This window comes from Ichthyophthirius multifiliis (assembly GCF_000220395.1).
Source record: "Ichthyophthirius multifiliis unplaced genomic scaffold scaff_1120509250285, whole genome shotgun sequence".
Taxonomy (NCBI): Eukaryota; Ciliophora; class Oligohymenophorea; order Hymenostomatida; genus Ichthyophthirius; species Ichthyophthirius multifiliis.
In genome coordinates this window covers 1384-23237 of record NW_004086901.1, presented here as the reverse complement: position 1 = coordinate 23237, position 21854 = coordinate 1384, and the positions used below count along the sequence as shown (strand labels likewise).

Here is a 21854-nt window from a genome sequence, read left to right as displayed (position 1 = left end):
CTTATTTTTTTTTTTGATAATAATTTAAAAAAATAATAATTCTTATTTTATTTTATTTTTAAAATAAATTATATACAAATGCTTTATTCTTCATTAAGTTTAAAAAACATAAAAGAAAACTTTTTTTATGATACTCAAGAAATATTACCATTTAATAAAAATAATTAATTAATAAAAACATTAAACGAAAAAAATATACAAGAGAAAGATTGCAATGTATTATTGACATAAAAAAGTAAAAATATAGTTTTCTATAAACATTTTTTTTTTTTATAAATTAAAAAAAAAAAAAATAGATAAGAAATAAACAATAATAAGAAAAAACAATTAATATACAAGTATAATAAATATTATATTGTTACATATATTCATTTGATTAAAAATAAAAAAGTAAATTAAATATAAAGAAGTGATGCTAATTTAAGTGAAAAAAATTTAAAGATAAAAAAATAATAAAAGCATTATTTAAAATATAACGATATTGTATATTTCAAATATTATGTGGGTAAACAAAAGGGATTAATATCGGGTATATTTTTCTTTTCTTTAAAGATATTAATAAATATATATATAAAAAAAATATAAGGAGATGGAATATCATATAATACATTATAATGTATACCAGTTATTAAAAATATTGGAGATGAAAATTTCGAAGAATCCATAATAAATGAAGTGGATGAAAAAAAATAATAAGAAGAAGACGAATTAAAAGAAGAAGAATTATTAAATAAAAACCCTTTATTAGAATTCAGAAAATGTTTATTTCGTATAACAAATGCAAAAAATTATTACTACCAAAATTTATTATAAAAAGAAAGAATTAATTTATAAAAACAAAAAATAACCCAAAATATATTCGATGAATACGAAAAGAAAGCGAAAGAGGAAGAAATGGAATACAAAAAAAATTATGAAACAAAAATTGGATAAAATATATTATATGGGTAAGAAATATAATTGGTGCATATATTTAGTGGATTTAACCTAAAAATCAATTAAAATAAACTTGCATTTGAGAATTGTTGTAAAGAGGTTTGTTTAGTAAAAAAACCGAATTAATGGTGCAATTTTATAATAAATTCAGCCTATAGTTAAAAAAATTAAGGCGAACCTGTTCTTTATTCAGATTAAATTTTCTTATGTAATGCATTAAATTAAGATTTTTAAATTAATATATCAGTAAATTAAGAAATTATTAACATTAAAAATCCTAAAAATTACATATTTAAAATTAATTAGAAGTAAATAGTACTGATAAATCAGTTCCGTTAAAAATAAAAAATTTATTGGTTTAAGTAAAGATTAATTAAATAATCAAAATTTAGAAAAAATTAACTTTAATCAGGAAATTTAATTTATATAATAAATGGGTAAATACATATATAAATATATATAAATATATATATATATATTTATAATATATATATTAATATATTTTAATATTATTCTATATATAAATATTATATATATATTACAAATAAATAATTTTATTACTTATTATATATAAAATTTAAAATATATTATAAAATTATTTAATTTTTATATTTATCTTTATAAAAATTTTTCTTATAATTTAGTATTTCTAAATCATAATTATTAGTAAATTAAAAAACTGATTTTAATTCATTATTGAAAAAGAAAATTATTTATTATAAAAATAATGATCATGATACATATATTTATGAATAAAAGCTTGATTTTATTGATTATAACTTTTTAAATACTAAAATTTAATAATAATACGAATTATGTACTTAATCTTTAACTTTAGAATAAGAAGAATAAGATAAAAATTAAATAAAAAGAATATAGTCTGTTTGGGAAATTTAAAAATCAAATAGCTTTGATTCTGAAATATGCAATCTTAATTAATAATATAAAATAAAAAATGTCTACTCAGGTTTATTTTTATGTATAAATACATAATAATAGCTATCTTTAACTTTCAATGGAAATTGTAAAGAGGCTTTATTTACTTTTAATCCTAAAAATAGTACTGTTTAAGAATTTCCATTTGTAAGGTTAAAATAAGATCTTAAGATTTAACAATATTACAATAGTTAAACTTTGTAGTTATTTTGTGATGTCTAAGAATTAGAAAAACAGCATAAAGTTACTTTGATTGATAAAAGAAATGTCGAAAAATTAAGAAGGAATCAAGTTAAATTTTAATTAACATTAGTTGATATAAAATTAAGGTTTTTTTTAACAATATTTTCAATTTTTAATATACATTTTTTTATAAATTAAATATTTAAAAAGTAAACTTGTTGATAGAATTCATTCTGTTATTACTTATTTAATTAATTTTTATTTTTTTATGTAAAAATGGGGACTAGAGAAAGTTGATGGGAAATTATTTTATACATATTAATAAGTATTTGAAAATTAGAAACAATTACATATAAAAATAGAATAATTAGAATATTGTTTAAAATATATATTAAATTATTTAAAAAGTAATAATAAACTTAAATAAAAATAAGAAATTCTTTTAGATTCCGATATAACAGTTATTATTTATAATATTCTAAAAATAATTATCTGTAAAATGTATGAATAATATAATCTAAAATAATAAAAATTTGCTAAAACACCACATAAGTTTGCAAATACTAAATTGTGTTATACTATAATTTTATTATATAGAGTTTTTTAAAAATATAATATTAAATATATTAATTATTTATTTTTTAAAAAAGTGTTTATATTAATGTGTATATGAAAATTATAAATGCTGTTAATATTTTCTTTGTTTATAAGATGATGATTTTCTTCTAAATCAAACTTATCTTTATCCTACAGAAGCATCAAATTTATTAACCGAAATTGTTAAAAGAACAATAAATGGAAATACTTAAAAGACTGTAGGTTATTTTATTGATAAATTAGATTCTATTAATTATAAAAATATTCAAAAATAAACTTTTATTATTAATTTGCTATGTCTATGTCTTTGTGATAATTTAGATAATCCAATCAAATAATTCTAAAATAGTTGCAGGAAATTTATTTTTAAATAATATAAAAGTTGCGTGTCCGCAAATAGTTAAGAAAATTAAGAATTTCTTTGTCCTATTTAATATACGCTAATTAATTTTGATTTAATAAATAATAAACCAATTGTTATTTTTAATAAAAATGGTTATATAAAAATATATATATATATAAAAAAAAAAAAAAAATTAAAAAAATAATAATAAAAGGAAATTCAAATTTCGAATAGAATAATTAAGAAATAAGAAAAATATATGAATAAAAAAAGGTCTAAAATCCCTTAAAATACAATCAAGTTTAATCTAATAGTTTTGAAATATCTTTTTTAGATTAAATAGAAGTGAATTAAATTGAATAGACTGTAATAAAACTATATTATGATTATTTTCTTTAAGTATTCAGATTATATGCTTAATTATGTAAAGGAGGAAATATAAAGACTTATTTACAATTAAAAAATATAGGATTAACACGAGAATTCGTAAGTAAAAGCTTAAATTAGTTGCTATAGAATTAAGATTAATTATAAAATCATTTACTTTGGTACAATGCATTACTTGGAATTTATTAAAGCTTGAATTTGCATGTTTAGCCTTTAACTTAAATTATAAATTATCAAAATTTAACTTTTTTTATTTCGGATTTTAATAATTTTTAACCAGAAAATGATATGTCTTATAAACTTTTTAGAGAAATGGCTTTAAATAAATAAACTATTAAAAATATTAGTATATATTTTAAAGATAAAGAAGATTAAATTAATAGTCTAAAAGGAACAAATTTCATGAAAAAATTAAGCAAATTTTTAATTCAGGATGAAAATATTGAAAAATAATATTCTTTAAAAATTCAGAATGAATTTGTTTAAGAAAATAGTGAAATTCCAATTAGATTTAAATTCATTAAATCTAAAGTAAATTTTAAAAATATATATTAAAAAAGTTTATATTATTATACATAAATTTTTTTTAGAATAATAATTTTTAATAAAGAATAATAAACATTTTGATTGCATAAATATATATATAAATAAATTTAAAAAATATAAAATGTATATATATCTATATAAATATTTATATATTTATATATATAGAAATATATATATATATATATATTATTATATATATATAATATTTTTTTTTATACATAATAGTGTGTTGAAAGTTCTAAAATTTTATTTTAAGAAAAGTTGAATTCTTTTTTATCAGAATTAAATATTGTCAAATAGAGAATGAATTTGGGATATAATAATTATTAATAAAATATATAAATTTTTAGAACTGTATATATATATATATATATATATATATATATATATATATATATATATATATATATATATATATATATATATATATATATGTATTATCTATTATAATTTTTAATCTTAGATTCCTTGTTTATTATTAGCCTATATATATTTCTATGACTATGATTCTTAATAAAATAAATTATAAAAAAGCTCGAAAGATATATTTGAACAGTATAATATAAATTCTAATTGGACATTTTATTTCATATCCTAAATTTTCAAAAAATAAAGTTAATCATCTTAAATATAATAAATAATAACTAAAGTAAAATAATAATAATAATAGTAATAATAAAAAAAAAAAAGATATATATAGAAGTAGCTTAAATAATCAATATTTTTTTTAGAATTCGCAATTTCTTTAAGTCTATTTCTTATATAAAAAATAATTTATAATAAAGCTTAGATTTAAAAACTTTTAAATTTGGTATATATGATGATATTTAAGAATCAATATTAAACGATAAAAAAAATTTTAATATTTCTACTATTATATATAAATTTTTAGAATTAGAATGCTAAAATCCTAATTTACAAGTAGAAATGTTTAATATTTTAATTTCAAATATCAATTAAGTTTATTTATTAAAAAAACAAATTGAATAAATTCAAATTATAGAAGATGAAACTGAATAATCATTTTATTTGAAAATTTATGGAATTTCGGATGATAATTAGTTTAAAAGTCCAAAAGAATTCAAAATGTTAGCTAAATAAACTTAAGAATATATTAGTTTTAAAATCGATTATGTTGAAGGTTTGAATAAAATGAATGATAAGAAATTCAAAACATTAAACTATTCTTTTAAATAATTCGAATAGAGTTTAGATTCTATCATTTTTTTATATGAGAATGTCGAAAAATAAGAAAATTCAGATTATTATAAAATTCAGTTAGGAAATGTTATTAGAAACTCGAATATTTATATTTATATTTTAGATTTACTTGAAATTTGTGATATAAGCGACAATAGTTTTTTAGGATTTTTTAAGGTTTTAATAAATATTTTTTAATTTTTTAATTTTTATTTTTTTAAGAAAGTAGTTATTTTTTTAAATTATTTTATTGAAAATAATAAACTTAATTTAGAAAAAGTAAATGATTATTTAAAATATATACTTAGATTACCTTTAATACCTTATAAAAATCTTTAAGAATAATAGAAATTATTTAATAAACCTTTGAAAGTAAATAATTAAAAATAAAATAAAATTTAAATATAAAAAAGGTCAATTAATTGATATATAATATATTCAGTGAAATAAAAGATAAACCAAATTTAATTTGTGATAAATTAGATATAATAATATAAGCAATATAATAAAATAATCCTTTTCAAGAATAATAATTTTATTATAATAGTTAATTATTTTAAAATTCATAAAAAAAGAAAATTTATAAAGTTGGAGTAGATGTGAATAAAGCCTAAGCATTGATTTAATATTTCAAAATATTAAAAAAATTAACAAAACAGAACGATTAAATACGTATAAAGGGGACCTAATCAAAAATACTTAATTTTATTTTACAAAATAAACTAATGATTGATATTATAAAACCTATAAATGAATAATATTTAAATGATTTTGGAAACAAATATTTCTAACACACTAAAAATTATTTGTAAACTAAACTACATATAAATGGTTAATAAATATTTATATTATCTATATTTATTTAAAAATAAAAATAGGTTTGAAACTTTTAATTGAATGTTGTAGAGATAATAGTTTAGGTATTTAAGAAGTTCAAAGGGTAATTTTATACGGAGAATTAAATAAAGTGATTAAAAGTGATTATATTCCTTATAAAATAAGAAAAGTTTATATTAGATCTTTATTCGAAATTTATTTTAATTATGTATTATTTTTTATTTTTTTAATATATATAAAAAATTAATAATAAAGAATTTCATTTATAATAACGAGTTCTTAAAAGAAAATGCTGATATGTAAGATTTAATAATAATTTTTAATTAATAAGTAATTCCAGCTTTAAATATAAATAATTTAATTTAATACCTAGAAGGTTTATTAATTTATAAAAAAGATAATTAATAAAAAATCATATTTTCACAAATAATTGAAAAAAATAAAGAAAAATATAAAAATCTTGCTACAAAAGAAGATAAATTATATTTTGTTAAAGTAAAAATAAAAAAAATTAATTAAAAAAATTAACAAATCTCTAAAAAAATAAAATAGTTTTTAAAAAACAAACCAAATTGTTTATTGAAATCTAAAAATGAATTTTGGGGCTATTTATTTAATGATAGTATAATTCATTTTATAATTGATATTTTTTCAGAATACATGTGCTAATTTGATTAAGATAATCAACATATTAATGTTAAAAGTGATTATGTTTTCAAACCTTTATATGAAATATATTAAAAAACATATAAATTATTAAACCCAATGATTAATCTTTTATAAAAAGTAAAAGAAGATTTAGGTGATTTTACACATTTTACTGATTTAGATAGATATTTATATATACTTAATGATATTTAATATATCCTAAAATCTTCTATATAAACCAAAAATGAATTAAAATATGAACTTTTGAAATAAAATAGTGAAGAATAAGAATCATAAGATTTATTTATAAAAAGTTCTTTAGATTTAAAAAGCACAATTAAACTTGTTTTGTTAAGAAACAGGATTTGTTTGAGTGAATTTATAGAAATTTTGAATAAAAATGAATATAATGATCAAGACATATAGTCATTATTATATAGATACTTGAATTGTAATAAGGCCTTTGTTTCTAAATTAAAAATATAGGAATTAATTTTGGAACTTTTTATAGAAAAATAAGACGAAGTGTTATTATTTGAGAAAATAAGCTGTTAAAATAAAGAAAATATATAAATTTTCGAAAAAGAATTTGAGTTATATTACGGTTAAAAAATAAATAAGCAATAGGAAAGGTAAAATGATAAAAAGGAAAACAAAAGTTAAAAAAACGAATAAAAACTTGAAAAAATAAAAAAAAAATTTGAAAATGAATTAAAAGAATAAGTTGAAATTCGTTTAAAAAAGCTACGAATTCATTTAATGAATTAAGAGGATGAATATTATCATATATTATATTCTGATTATTAAAAGTGCATAATTGATTATGAAATAACATTAATGGTAAAGGATTTTATGGATGATTTCTTAATTTATGATAACTTAGATGTATTTTTGAATAGAATAAAAACTGTTTTTAATAAAGAAGATTTCTATATGGTTAAGTTTGTGAGAATAATTCTTGAAATAAAATAATTAAGTGATGATGATGTTAATAAATTATTTAATGATGAAGATATTGAAAAAAATACTATTGAAGAAAAACATGCAAATTATAAAAAATATTAAAATAATGTTTGTGATTAATAACTTTTTTTGAATGCTTTTTTACTTATACATTAGGATAATTCATTTGATAAAGTTACGGAAGGTATTTAGCTTCTTATTTAAATTTTAGATAGAGGAAATACTTATGCTTAGAATAAAATTAAAGAATAAATGGAGCAAAATACACTTTATTTGAATTAGTTTATTGTTTTTTTAAGATATTTTTTTGCTAAAGATATAACATCTGAAATTAAAGGAATTTTATAAGAAAAAAAAATTTAAAAAGCAAATTAAGATGACGAAATTATATCTCAATATGAAATTTTAACTGAAAGAATTTTAAAGCTTTTGTAACTTCTATGCGAAAATGTAAACACATATTTTCAAAAACTACTAAGGTCATAAGAATCTTATTTGAAGTAATTAAATTTGAATGTAGTTTACGAAGTTTCCACTTTTTTATCTCTTTTTTTAGAGGATGAAATAATTCAAATAGAAAAAAAATCAATTATTATAATGTAATGTTTCGAAACTATTAGAGATTTCTGTAGTGGAGATAAATAAAATTAAAGAACAACATGTATATAAAAAGATAATATATATATATATATAAATATGTATAAATATATATATTTTTTATTTTTATTTATATATATAATAGGCTAAAATAGGGCGTTATTTGCCTAAATAAATGAGAAAATAATTCTTTCTGACATTGGTAAATTAGTTGGGTAACATATTTAAATTAAAAAAATTGGTGAAATGTAAGTTTAATAAAACTTGCAACTTTTTTCTAGTTCTATTAAGTTTTACTAGCTGTAATAGTCGGGAATACTGATAAAGAGGCTCTTAAATATATTTTAGAGTAAATTAATTGCATAGAATTGATAAAAATAAGTAAGAATATATACGAAAATGTAATAAAACCTTAAAAGAAAAACGTTTTGTTAGAGCGTAATTGCGAGCATGTGAAATTTGTATGAATTTTACGAAAAAAAAAAAGTGTACTATTAGCTTTTGTGAAAATAAATTTTGTACAAGCTTAGATTGCCTCAAGATTGAAATTGGGTTTACTATTTTTATCCTTTTTAATTATTTAAAAGATTATTTTCCTGAAGAAAAAGAAAAATTGTACCTTTTTTTGCCTGATAATGAAGAAGATGAAGTCAATGATGAAGAAAAAAATCATTAATAGTATAAAAAAGAAGATGATATTTAATATAATTAGGTTCCCGAAAGTAGAAAAAATTAAGATTAATAATTTAAAAAATAAAAAAATTCTAATATTCTACATATATTAAAAAATATTAATAATTATGAAGCTTAGAAAAAAAGAAATGCTTTTAAAGAAAAATAATAAATTGAAACATAAAATAATTAAAAAAATTTCAAAAAATCCTCCTTTTTTAACATTTCATAGATATTGAAATAAGTCTTTGGTTTTTTTTTTTTATTATATATATTATTTTATAAAATATATATATATATATATATTATTTATTTAGATGTTATAGGTGTATATAAGAAAAATTATTTTTATAAAACTGATGAATTTTATAAGTTTTATAATAGATTTACTGGCAAAATTGAAGTTTTATAATAAAATGAAGAATTAACTAATGTTTATTTCAAAAAGCCTTTCTCTTGTTTATTTATGACACCAAATATATAAGAACATTTAGTAATTAAAATAAAAACAAACTAAAAATTTTAATTTATTCTATTTTTGTTAAAAAAAAAAAAGATATTTAAAGCCGATAGAGATAATGACTAAGACAGAGTTAAATATTTATTAATAAATTCAAAATTCTATTACTCGTAAATGAATAGAAAATAAGAAATAACAAAAAACTATGTATGAAAAAAAAAACTTATTTATAATAAATATAATTAAAATAAAAAAGCCTTTAATATCTATATTAGCTAATAATTGGCGATTTTTTAAAGATTTATCATATATATTAGTTATATTAATTACTATAATAACCATGGTAAAATAACAACATCAAGAAGAAAATGACTAAGCAAATTTAGTATGGGACAATTCAATAAACTTATTATTTTCTATTTCTTAATTAATAATAAGTTTCATTGTTGTTGTATGTTGTGCAATTGAAAGATATCCAATTTCAATTCATTTGTTTGTATAAAGTTAAAATTTTTAGAATATTTAGAACATTCGTTAAATTTCAGGATTTCAAAAGAAAAATATATTGAATTACTATTCACGATTTATGAATATATTTTAGAGATAGTTAACTCCAGAAAATGCCAAAAATAACTATTTGGTAAGATTTATTTTAATTTCATTGGATTTTGAAAATATATATAATTGCATATATTTCCTGTTGACAGTATTCGCAGTTACATTGAGTGAACATGCGATGATTTATGGATTTTTACTTCTTGATATTATTAAAAAAAGTGAAGATTTGTAAAATGTAATTTCTTCGATTACTACTAATGCCTATAATTTACTTTAATTTGCATTTCTGGGAGTAATTATCATCTATACTTATGCTATTTTAGGGTTTACGTATTTTAGTGAATATTTTGATCAAGAAAAAGGGGCGGATGCGTCAATTTTTATGTTTACTATTACTTCTACTATTAAAGAAGGGTTAAGAAATGGAGGAGGTATTGCTGATTCCTTAAAGTTTGTAGATACAAAAAATGATCCAAAAAATCTTTTGTGGCCAAGATATTTTTATGATTTAACCTTTTTTGTTATTATTAATATGCTTTTTATTTAAATTATTTTTGGTAATTATATATATATATATATATCAATATTTGTTTTTGTTAACACTTTAAAAGGTATAATACTTGACACTTTTGGTTCATTAAGAAATGAAAGATAAAATTTACTTAGTTTAATTAATGAAATTTGTTTTATTTGTGTATATTATTTTTATTTAAAAAAAAATTTTATTTGATTAACAAAAAAATTAAAAAAGGGGTAAACTAGAGCTCATATTGATGCTTATAATAAAAAAGGATGGCATCATCATATATGTTGTGAACATAATATTTATAATATGTTATATTATATTATTTATGTCAGTAATAAAAATAATAACGAATGTGATGGTTTAGAGAGTTATATAAAAGAATAAATTCAAGAAAATAATATAAATTTTATCCCTATATAAAGATCAATATAAGAAGAATTATAGAAAAACTTACAAAAATAAAATGATAAATAAGATTGAATATAAAAAAGTATATAAAATTAACAAAAATAAGAATTTTTGTATCTATAAAAAATTATAATTATAATAAAAAAATAATAATAAATATAAATTTTAATTAAATAAAATAAGATTTATATAAATATATTAAAAAATAAATTAAAAGATAAAAATGCAAATATAATATATATTATAAATATAAAAAATAAATTCATTTAATTTAAACAAAAAATATAATTTAATTAAAAAAAAAATGAAATTAATATAAAAATTAAAATAAAAAGATAATTATTAAATATTTATAAAAAATACATATAACATATATATAAATATATTAAAATAAAAATATTATAAAAAAAAAATAATACATATAATAAAAAAAAATTATATATATAAAAATTTAAAAAAAAATATAAATATTAATTATTGAAAAATAAAAAAATAAATATATATATAAAAAATAAAGATATATATATATATATATATATTTTTATATATATTTTTATATATTTTTTTATTTATATTTTTATATTACTTGAATTTAACTTTTTATTTATTTACTAAATAATTATATATATTTAATATATATATATATTTATTATTTTTAGATTTTAAATTTTTTTATTTAATCAATTATTTTTTTATTCTATTTTTGTTAATTTTTTTTTTTTTTTTTTTTATTTTAAATAAATATATATATATTATATAATATTTAATTATATTTTTCGTACTAATATATTTTTATTATTATTATATATATTTTTCATAATATTATATTTACATTTAACAATTTATTTTACAAATTTCAATTTTTATTTTTATTATTTATTTTTTAATTATTTTTTTTTTTTATTTATAACCTACATTTACATATATTAACATTATTTCTTAAAAAATGAATTAGTAAACTATAATTAAAAAACTTTTTAAAATAAATATATATATTAATCAATTATAAATTTATAAAATATTACAATATTTTTTTTATGTTTATAATTTTTTTTATTAATTTGTATATTTTTATATAAATTATTTGAATATTTAATAATATTGTAAATAAAAAAAATGTTCAACAAAATTCAGGATTTTATTAAAAATTTTAAAATAAATTTTCATTATTAAGAAAAACTATAATTAATAAATATAGAACACTAATTTTTTATATATTTATAAAATAATAATAATTTGTTAAATTTATATATATAAAAAAATAATCAATATGTAAATAAAAATTAGTGAAAAATCATCATATTAAGAGAATGAGATTATTGGAAAAGGAGGTTTTGCCCAAGTATTTTTGGGAAAATATGAGGATAAAATTGCTGCAATAAAAATATTAAAGTATTATGATATTAATGAAAATATAAATGACTATTATTTGTCTGAACTTTCAATATGCCGATAATTAAAAGATTAATAAATCCTAATTTAGTTAAAATATATGAAATAATCGAATAATAAAACATATCTTACATAATAATGGAATATTGTGAATTTGGTAATTTATATGATCTTTTAAAAACCCAAAAGAAATTTGACCCTGATATTTCTTTAAATTTTATTTCTTAAATATTAAATGGATATTTTACATTAGATAAGTTAAATATAATTCATAGAGATTTGAAACCTCAGAACATATTTGTTACTAAAAATTAAACTAATTAAATAATCCTAAAATTGGGAGATTTCGGAATTGGAAAATAATCTGAATAAACATAAGTATTTTTTTTTTAGAATAAAAAAAATATATATAAATATGTTAATAAAAATTCTTATTTTTTTTATAAATAAAATAGTCAAAAATAGGAACTGTATGTTATATGGCTCCTGAAATGGTTGAAAAAATTGATAATAAATATAATAAAAAGATTGATATATGGGCTTTGGGATGCATTTTATTAGAGTTATTAACTGGAAAGAAATTTTTTAATGGCATAGATAAAAATGATGTAATAAAAAATATTTTAAATTTCGACTTTAAGAAGATTTAAGAAAATTTCAAAAGTTTCTTAATGGTTTTTTGAAAAAAATTTAGCTTTTCAATTAAGCTAATAGTTAACGATATGCTATAATAAGATTCGGAAAAGAGAATTAATTTTTATGAAGTTCATTTATAAATTAATTTGATTTAATAAAAAAAATATAGTGCCTTCATAAATTTGGTATAATTAGAAAATAATTAAATTCAAAATTTAAAAGAAAAGGCTTTTAAAGAAAATGAATAGTTGAGTTTTTAAATTTAAAATATGAAATAAATTATAGAAAAGTTAAATTTCGAAAAAATTGGATTAATAAATAAAATCGAGTAAATTTAAATAAATGAATAGTTTTTAAAATTTTAAATTTAAGAAAATAATAATTAGTTAGTTATATTATAAAAAAATGATTAAATGAATGAAAATAATAATCAAAATAATGAAGAATAGTTTTTAAACTTATAATAAAATTATGAAACTAAAATTAATTTTTTTTAAAAGAATTTTTAATTCATATTAAGCTAATTGGATATTTAAGAAAAATATTCTTAAGAATTAATAAGTAAGGAAATTTAAGAAAAAATTATAAATTTAAAAAAATAATAAGAAGAGAATTAAAACAATGTAAAAACTTTATAAAGTTTAAAAGAGTTAATATAAAATAATTTCAATAATATTAAATAATTATTACCAGTATTAAATAATTAATAATAAATTAACGATGATTATGAATTTATTCTAACAGAAAAAGAATAGGAAATTAAAATAATTGTAGATAATATCTATTAGAATATATTATATGGTATTTTTTAGTGATATAATATTTATCTACTTTTATTTTAATATAAATTTAAAAATAAATTATAAGAATTTTAAATATTATTTTAAATTGTATTTTTGTTTTTTTATTTTTAAATATATTTGTGGATTTTTTTTTTATAAAAGTAACTTTATTTTTATTATAATATGTAAAAAAAAAAACAAAAGAAAATAAAATAAAATTTAAAATATATATATTATAAAAAATTAATATTAATAATAAAATTAATAGAAAAATATTTTATTTTTTTAAGTTATTAAAAAAAAAAAATTATTTGATATTTAATAAAAATACATATGTATATATATTTCTTTATTTATATAAACGGAAATTTAATTATTTAATTTTTTATTAAAAAATATATAAGAAATATAAACATTAACATTATCAAAAAAATAAATATATATTTTTTTATAAAAAAAAAGTACTTAAAATAAAATAAACAAAATAAATATCCATATAATGACTTCTCCTTAAAAAAATTAGTACTAAATAAAAATTGAATGATATATAAATAAAAAAATATACATTATATAAATATAAATATATATATATATATAAATATATATATATATATATTAATTATAAAATATATAAATTAAAATAATAAAGAAATCAAAATTAAGAATTAGAATAAATAATAAAGTAATTAGGAAGTTATTCTTTTAATGATTAATTTGATGCAATAATAAAAATAAATATGTATATATAATAAGATCATTAAGGATTTAATTTTTATTTAAAATAAATACAATAAATATGTTCTAATATATTAAGAAACTCTACAGGAAACGAATAATAATCTGATTTAATTTTTAATATTTTAATCTTCTATGATTTAATGCTTAAATTATTTCCTATGGAAACTGAAATTCTTATAGGAAATGATATTTCTTTGATTCTTATAAATTTAGGAGACACTCAAGTAAAAAAATTAATATTATAAATAAATATATATTAATATAAATATATATAATAATTGAATATAATTTAAAAATTTTCTTATATTTTGTTATTATTTTATTTAAATAAAACTTTTTTCTTAAAAAAATAAAATATATAAAAATAATAAAATATAATAGTAAAATGTTAGAAAATAAGCACATTCTTTATTGCTTAAATATATAAGAGCATATAAAAATGCAGATATTATAATTAAAATATTCTTAAAAACAGGATTTTAAAATGAATCTGTAAAATATATATATATATATATATATAAATATATATATTAAAAATTTAATTCATAACAAATAAAAAAGTGGATTATAAGATAAAAATCTATAAACTCATTTTAAAGTATTTCTTTATTAGAAAATAAATATTTTGATTGGAATTCTGATGATTTTTTATATTTAACTTAAATTTTAGTATCTTATATACAAGAAGGAAATGTAAATGTTCAAAAAGCAAGTGAATAAGTAAAATAAAAAAATTATACACAGAAAAAAAAAAAAAAAAATTAAGGCAATAATATCTCTTTTAAAAATGGAAAGTTTCAAACTTATTGTACTTAAAAAATTAAATAATGAATATCTTGAAAAGTTAGGTAATTTTGTAGAATCTTAAAAGCTAATAGGCACACTTCCTTAGAATTTTGAGCTTCCTGAATATAATAAATAATCTTTTATTGAAATATCATTAACATAATCTTTTAGTTTACCTTCAAATATTTTAAAAGTTGAAAAAATTAGCTCTGATAATTTATAAATTATAAAATAAAATAATAATAATAATAATTAAAATCCTTTGAATAATACATTAAATACAGAAAATAAATAAAATAATTAGTAATTAGTTTTTGGTTTTATTTATAAAAAAACTTTTGATAATTTAAAAGATGAAAAAGATTGGCGTGTAAAAATAAAAAAATAAAAATAAAAACAATAAAAAATTAAAAAAAAAGTCTAGAGCAACTGCAGTAGAAGAAATAAATAATTAATTAGAAGAATCAAATCAAAGTTTTGAATAATTAAAAAATAATTTAGACGAGTTCTTAAAAATAATATTAAATTTAACAGATGATAGTAACTTTAAAATAAGTTTAACTTCACTACAAATAATACATAAACTATCAAAATATGATAATTTTAATAAATCTGAAATTTTAGATACTTTAATTTCTTAGCTAGTAAATAAACTATCAGATTCTAAGGTTGCAATCCGTTCTATAGTCTCGAAAACAATAAGGGAACATATAAAAGTAAAAAAAAAAACATATTATATAAATAATAATAATAAAAAAAAAATATATATGTTTATATATATATATAATATATATATATATATATATATATATAAATATATATATTATTTTTGTATATATTTTTTTATAAAATATATTAAAAAAGTCAATTGGTTAACATAAATGGCTAGATTAATGCCTAACAGGATTAAAAACAAGAACTAGAATGCAAAGGAGGAAATTTTAAATTTAATAACATAATTATACATGTAATATCCTAACATGATAATATATAATTGGGAAAAAGTATTAAAGGAAGTATCTCCTTTATTAGAAGATGTAAAGACTAAAATAAAAATAAAAAGTGTTGAATGTTTAGTAACTGTATCTTTAAAAACAAATAAAGAGATTTGCAAAAAAATTCTTTCAGGTTTATTAAATAAAGTATATTATGAGATGTTTCTAGATAAACTATAATAAAAGCATTTAGAAATCCTAAATGAATAATCAAACCAAAGTTCACTTTACTCTAATTAAAGTATCAAAAATAATAATAATGATGAAAATAATACTTTTACTCATATAACTAATGCAATTTAATTATAAAATAATTGTGATGCTTAATCGTAAATTAGCTCTTTAAAAAATAGTATAATTAAGGTACATACCCCGGAAAATGCAAGGTTGTATTCAAAAGAAGAAATTTTTAATAATAAAATAAATACAGAGTATTCTTATGGTAATATTTTTTCTATTTCTCCTATTATACGTTAGAATGAATATATAAATAGTAATAATGACTAATAAATAATAAAATAAAATAATAATTATTAATAACAGGAACATTTCCAATAAGGAGGAAATTAAATTAAAAATATCGAATAAAATAATGATTCTAGATATTCACAAAGAACTATTAATACTATGAACACTTCATCTAATACTTTATTTTAAATAAAAAATACAGTTTTTGATGTATCTTAGACTTCTATTCTTACATCTACTACAGGTTAGTAATAAAATAATAAAATACATTAATAATTATCTGGAATTGAATAATTAAAATTATCAAGATAAAATATAAGAAGTGGAGGAGTAGCAATATAATAATAATAATAATAATAATAATAATAATAATAATAATAATAATAATAATAATAATAATAAATATAATATTAGTATTAAAATTTAGAAAATAATTTATTTAATAAAAACTTAAATAGTTATGATGATTCAAGTACATATTCTGCATTTATAAGTAATACTGAAATAGATTAAAAAAATTAATAAAATATTTAAAAAAAAAAACTAAACTCGAGGAATTTGATTTAAATGTATTTGATTAATAAATAGAGAGCAATTTAAATACAAATAATAAGAACAAATCTAATAATAATTCCTTATAAGGAAAAATAGCTATTAAAAATAAAGAATTTTAACCTCCTTTAAACCTTTATAAAGGAAATACTAAAGAAGAACCATAAGTTGAAAATAATACTTATTAATATAAACCTTAATGTATAAAAAAAAATAAAAGGATGTCTAATAATGATAATAATTTATAATAAAATAATATACATGATTAAAAAGATTTAAATAATAATTTAATTTTTAATTCTAATAATATTTATAACTGTTAAAATAGTAATAATAATGATAATAAACTAATTATATAATCTAAAGAATATTTATGTAAAAACTCACTTGTTATAAACGAAGATCCAAATGAAAATTCTCCTAACTAAAATAAATATTTAAAATAAAAAAATAGAAAAAAAACTTAATTTAAAACCTCAACAGAAACTCCGAATATACTAAACTAAGTTAAAAATATAAAAATAATAATAAAAAAAAAAATTAAAAATTAAAAAAAAAGGAAATAGATGAAGCTATTGAAGATTAATAAATTAAACCGAATTTTAAATTAAAAAAAAAAGTAAAAAATATATATAAAAAATAAAATAACTAAAACAAGAATTTAAATACCGAAAACTAATACACATCAAGTATCCAAGACTCAAAATAGCAAATCTATATACAAAAATAAGACTTATAACCAGTAAATTAAGCTGAATAATGTTTAAAATAAACACTAAATGATTTAAAAACGGACGATTGGTCTCGTTAATTCGAAAGTTTGAATAATTTACGTCGAATTATATAACATCATGTAGAATTAATTCAAAATCCAGTAACTTTACATACTATAACTTAAGAAATTCTCAAAAACATAGAAAGTTTAAGGAGTAGTTTATCGAAAAATGCTATGATAACATTGATTGAATTAAGCGAAAAATTAAAAAAGGGCAGTTTAGATCCTGAAGGTGATTTAATAGTTTAAAAATTATTAAAAAAAGGTAGCGATTCAAATACCTTTATTTCTGAAGAAGTAAAGAATGCTTTAATTTAAATAACTATGAATTGCTCTGAAAATAAAATTAGTTCAATAATTTTAAGTAAATATTAAAGTAAATCTATATCAGTAAAAATTAATGTGGGTGTTATTATGCATACTTTAATAGAGAAAAGTTAAAACAAATTTTTATAAATTAAAGATGTAGATAAATTATTAGTTGTTTTATGTAATTATACTGTTGATCAAGCTGTTGAAGTAAGAACTATTTCAAAAGAATCTTTGCTTTTATTATTAAACAATATACTTAATTATTCGGAAGTAGATAAAATTTTACAAAGGATACTACCTGATTCATTATATGGTAAAATTAAAAACTTTGTAGAAAAAAATTTAGAGAAAAGTGAACCTTTGCTTATTTTAGGAAGCTTAAAACAGAAAAATAGTAATCAACCGGGAGAAAATGAGGAAAATGGAAAAAACAAAAATAATTAGAAAACTATTAAACTAAAAGAGGGAAACGAATTTGAAAATTTACTTTAATAAATTAATTAAACTGATAATAATAGTAAAAAAAATAATATAAATATATATATATATATATATATATTATATAATATTTATATACATATATATTTTAAATTTCTATATTTTTATTAGATTGGAAATTAAAAATTGAATTTTTATAAAAATTATCTGAATTCGCATCTAATAATTCTGAAACTGTTATTAAACATAAACATAGTGTTAAATTTTTTGATTATTTTGCAGCTTTTATTAATGATGCTAATACCAAAGTTTAACTTTTTGCTTTAAGTTCTTTCTCAACTATTTTATAATAAATTAAGGTTTTTTATTAAAATATATATAATTTTTAATTTTATTTTAACTTTTATTTTATTTTTATTTATATAAATATATATATTAAAAAGGAAGGTATTGAAAGCAATATGACAACAATTCTTAATAGTATATTATAATGTATCGGATCTTCAAATAGTGGTGTTAAAGGATAAGGGGAATAATTATTTTAAGCGTTTACATAAACATTTGACTCTTATATTTTATTCCCTTATTTGTGTAATGGAGCTAATTATGGACCAGCTCGTGCAAGACTAAATATAATAAAATCTTTATAAAGTATTAAAATATTCTTTTTTTATTTAAAAAAAATAATAATGAAAATAGATTGTGTTGATGAAACATATAGAAAAAAAGGAAACAATATTTTCGTTAAATAAATTAATAGTGTAATTTATAAATTAATTGATGAAAATCTACCTGAATTAAAAACATAATGTCAAAGTTTAGTCTAGAAAGTTTATTAATTAATTGGAAACTAAATTTTTGAAGGTAGTAATGTTATAACTAGAAAATATATATAGGAAATTATTGATAAGTGAAAATAGTATATATATATTTTTATATTTATTTAATTATTAATTTTTTTTATTTTTTTTTAGAAAATAAAAAAAAGAAGAAATAATACATTTTTTTATGTTTGTTATTTTCATATAAAAATTATATTTTATATACATTATTTATCTTATTTTTAGTATATTTTGAAAAAAATATATATATACATTTAAAAATTTTTTTTTTCATTTTTTTTTATTTTATATAATTTTATTCTAACTAAATACATATTAATAAAAAACAAAAAATTATATTTATCATTATTAGCCAACTCTATCTCTTGGAATTAATTTTAATTCACTTCCATGTTTTAAGAATACATTACCTTTTTAAATTTATTTATTATATTAATTAAAACAATACCTGCTGATTATTCAGGATTTATTCCAACACCATTATTAGTAATTACTGCTGAAGTAGCATGATTTACTTTAAACTATATAAATTTAATTTATTTTTTAATTTAAATATAAGATAGTTATAAATGATTATTAATACTTATTCGCAAACATATTTTACGCATGCAGTAAATGGAGCTTCTTCTGGTACACTAATTCTATTTTTATTTAAATACTAAATCATATCATTTTATTATTATAATTTTCGTAAAATAAAATTATACGTTCTAAAGGGAAGATTTGGATCTGAAGATAAAGTGATTTTAAAAGTTACTTTTTGTTTATTCATTTTTTTAATTGTATTTTTATGTGTTTTTTTCTGAAGTTAAAATTTTATATTTTTTATATATTTATTAAATTATATGTATAATTATAAGTAAAAAATAATTTAAAAGTAATCTATTTTTCTTTTCTTTTTTTAATCTAAAAAAATATAAAAAAAATCTTATTTTTTTTATTTGAAAAATAAAATTAAAAAAAATAAGCATTTAATCAAAAAAAAATATAATGAAAACTTTTTATTAATTTAAAAATTTTCATATAATTATAATAAATGGAATGATAAACTTTATAATATACTTATTTTTATACTTATTAATAGCTTAATAATTTATATATTTACTTAAAATATATCCAATATCTATAATCCAATCTTTAATAATAAATATATTTTAAAAAAGATATAATTAGTCGAAAATTTTTAAAATTTCATTAATAATATAATTTTTGATACTAATATTTATTTATATTAAATACTTTCATCCAACATTTCAATATTCATTTTAAAAAGCCAAAAACTGCCAAATAAGAGGTCAATAGAAATCTGGTTTAAATGGAAACGAAAGATATTCACTTTTAGAAGTTGAATTTACATATTAAAACTAATAATTTTTAGGTTATGGATGTTAATCGAATATAAAATATAAAAATTAAGGTAATATAAGTGCTTATAAATATTATTTTAAATATGATGAGTATTATTGTGGACCTGATTAGTTTACTACTTAAGAGTTTTTTTAAATAAAAAATTAAAGATATCTTCGTGAAAATAATAATCTTAATCAATGCTTAAAAAAATATAATTTTTCAGAAGTCAAACTCCCAAGTTGGTATTGTATTAATGATTAATTAGATATTTTTTAGAAGTTTTAAGATTGTTATATTAGTTTTTATGGTAATTAAGTAAAAGCGTATAATAATGGGATTTAGTTTGTTCCTGTTATTGATTAAAAATATTTTATTTAGGTTATTTTTGATAATCCACCTTATTTTGATAAATTTTATGGATTTTTTTTGGCAATTATCTTGTTCTTTTTTAATAATTAATTGTGGATATTTATTTTGAATAAAGTTAAGGTTTTTCTAGAAGATAAATATTATAGTTTACCTTATTAAAATATTAATATTGAAAATGAATAATGATGATTACTCAAATATATGTAATATATACATTTTTAAAAATATAAAATTTATGTTCATATGATATAAATAGTTTTTTTTAGTAAAAATTAATAAATAAATTTTAAATAACATATTTTTGTTTATTATAACATTATAAAGCATAAAATATTTAATTTTAGAATATATTTTAAGTTATGATTTATGAAATTTTAAAAAGAAAAGGTTTGATGTTTAATATTTTAAAAATTAAATATTAATTATATAACCTTTAAAATATTAATGATATAAAATGAATAAATGTTATTTTTAATTATCAAATATATTTTATAAGCATTTTTTAATGTTTTAATAAAAATATTATTAACAAATGGAAATAATAAATACAAAAATATTTAATATTTAAATATTTATTGCATTAAATTCCTTTTATTAAAAATATAGTCCGATTTCGAATAAT

General features: G+C 16.0%; 5 protein-coding genes across 5 annotated transcripts, besides 40 other annotated features; 4 read left to right on the top strand and 1 right to left on the bottom strand. All coding sequences in view use genetic code 6, as the record gives it.

The window, feature by feature from the left end:
* Positions 1-78: 78 nt before the first annotated feature.
* IMG5_062450 (hypothetical protein) lies at positions 79-3344 on the top strand (the record flags this gene model as incomplete). The annotated part of the gene is made up of 4 exons (XM_004037005.1): positions 79-1373; positions 1581-2201; positions 2266-2627; positions 2653-3344. 4 exons carry the CDS (start codon positions 79-81, stop codon positions 3342-3344), a joined length of 2970 nt encoding a protein of 989 aa, XP_004037053.1.
* Positions 286-333: a microsatellite.
* Positions 1377-1473: a microsatellite.
* Positions 1382-1475: a microsatellite.
* Positions 1424-1511: a microsatellite.
* Positions 3345-4043: 699 nt separating the features above from the next.
* Positions 4044-4088: a microsatellite.
* Positions 4053-4134: a microsatellite.
* Positions 4135-4283: 149 nt separating this feature from the next.
* Positions 4284-4362: a microsatellite.
* Positions 4363-4553: 191 nt separating this feature from the next.
* Positions 4554-4607: a microsatellite.
* Positions 4608-5319: 712 nt separating this feature from the next.
* Positions 5320-5349: a microsatellite.
* A 2815-nt stretch (positions 5350-8164) lies between these two features.
* Positions 8165-10869, top strand: IMG5_062440 (hypothetical protein; the record flags this gene model as incomplete). The annotated part of the gene is made up of 6 exons (XM_004037004.1): positions 8165-8237; positions 8319-8375; positions 8761-9512; positions 9562-10420; positions 10475-10557; positions 10615-10869. The coding sequence occupies exons 1-6, from the start codon at positions 8174-8176 to the stop codon at positions 10867-10869; spliced, it is 2070 nt and encodes a 689-aa protein (XP_004037052.1). The 5' UTR covers positions 8165-8173.
* Positions 8253-8289: a microsatellite.
* A 178-nt stretch (positions 10870-11047) lies between the features above and the next one.
* Positions 11048-11103: a microsatellite.
* Positions 11084-11131: a microsatellite.
* A 9-nt stretch (positions 11132-11140) lies between these two features.
* Positions 11141-11323: a microsatellite.
* Positions 11172-11271: a microsatellite.
* Positions 11185-11232: a microsatellite.
* Positions 11194-11331: a microsatellite.
* Positions 11202-11244: a microsatellite.
* Positions 11315-11358: a microsatellite.
* Positions 11315-11447: a microsatellite.
* Positions 11316-11380: a microsatellite.
* Positions 11399-11448: a microsatellite.
* Positions 11449-11581: 133 nt separating this feature from the next.
* Positions 11582-11625: a microsatellite.
* Positions 11626-11656: 31 nt separating this feature from the next.
* Positions 11657-11703: a microsatellite.
* Positions 11704-11823: 120 nt separating this feature from the next.
* Positions 11824-11870: a microsatellite.
* A 457-nt stretch (positions 11871-12327) lies between these two features.
* Positions 12328-12872, top strand: IMG5_062430 (protein kinase domain protein; the record flags this gene model as incomplete). Its single annotated transcript, XM_004037003.1, has 2 exons — positions 12328-12567; positions 12645-12872. The coding sequence occupies 2 exons, from the start codon at positions 12328-12330 to the stop codon at positions 12870-12872; spliced, it is 468 nt and encodes a 155-aa protein (XP_004037051.1).
* Positions 12873-13827: 955 nt separating this feature from the next.
* Positions 13828-13874: a microsatellite.
* A 232-nt stretch (positions 13875-14106) lies between these two features.
* On the top strand, positions 14107-19585 carry IMG5_062420 (hypothetical protein; the record flags this gene model as incomplete). The annotated part of the gene is made up of 13 exons (XM_004037002.1): positions 14107-14129; positions 14257-14569; positions 14727-14837; positions 15016-15065; positions 15756-15847; positions 15996-16168; positions 16670-16838; positions 17053-17066; positions 18135-18285; positions 18385-18546; positions 18843-19030; positions 19115-19322; positions 19371-19585. The coding sequence occupies 13 exons, from the start codon at positions 14107-14109 to the stop codon at positions 19583-19585; spliced, it is 1869 nt and encodes a 622-aa protein (XP_004037050.1).
* Positions 14175-14223: a microsatellite.
* Positions 14175-14243: a microsatellite.
* Positions 14188-14246: a microsatellite.
* Positions 14581-14622: a microsatellite.
* Positions 14688-14722: a microsatellite.
* Positions 14694-14725: a microsatellite.
* Positions 14843-14876: a microsatellite.
* Positions 15503-15547: a microsatellite.
* Positions 15507-15549: a microsatellite.
* Positions 15893-15955: a microsatellite.
* Positions 16933-16996: a microsatellite.
* Positions 17654-17704: a microsatellite.
* Positions 17664-17704: a microsatellite.
* Positions 18763-18818: a microsatellite.
* Positions 19055-19091: a microsatellite.
* Positions 19586-19692: 107 nt separating the features above from the next.
* Positions 19693-20870, bottom strand: IMG5_062410 (hypothetical protein; the record flags this gene model as incomplete). The annotated part of the gene is made up of 4 exons (XM_004037001.1): positions 19693-20034; positions 20097-20154; positions 20576-20648; positions 20753-20870. 4 exons carry the CDS (start codon positions 20868-20870, stop codon positions 19693-19695), a joined length of 591 nt encoding a protein of 196 aa, XP_004037049.1.
* Between the last annotated feature and the right edge of the window lie 984 nt (positions 20871-21854).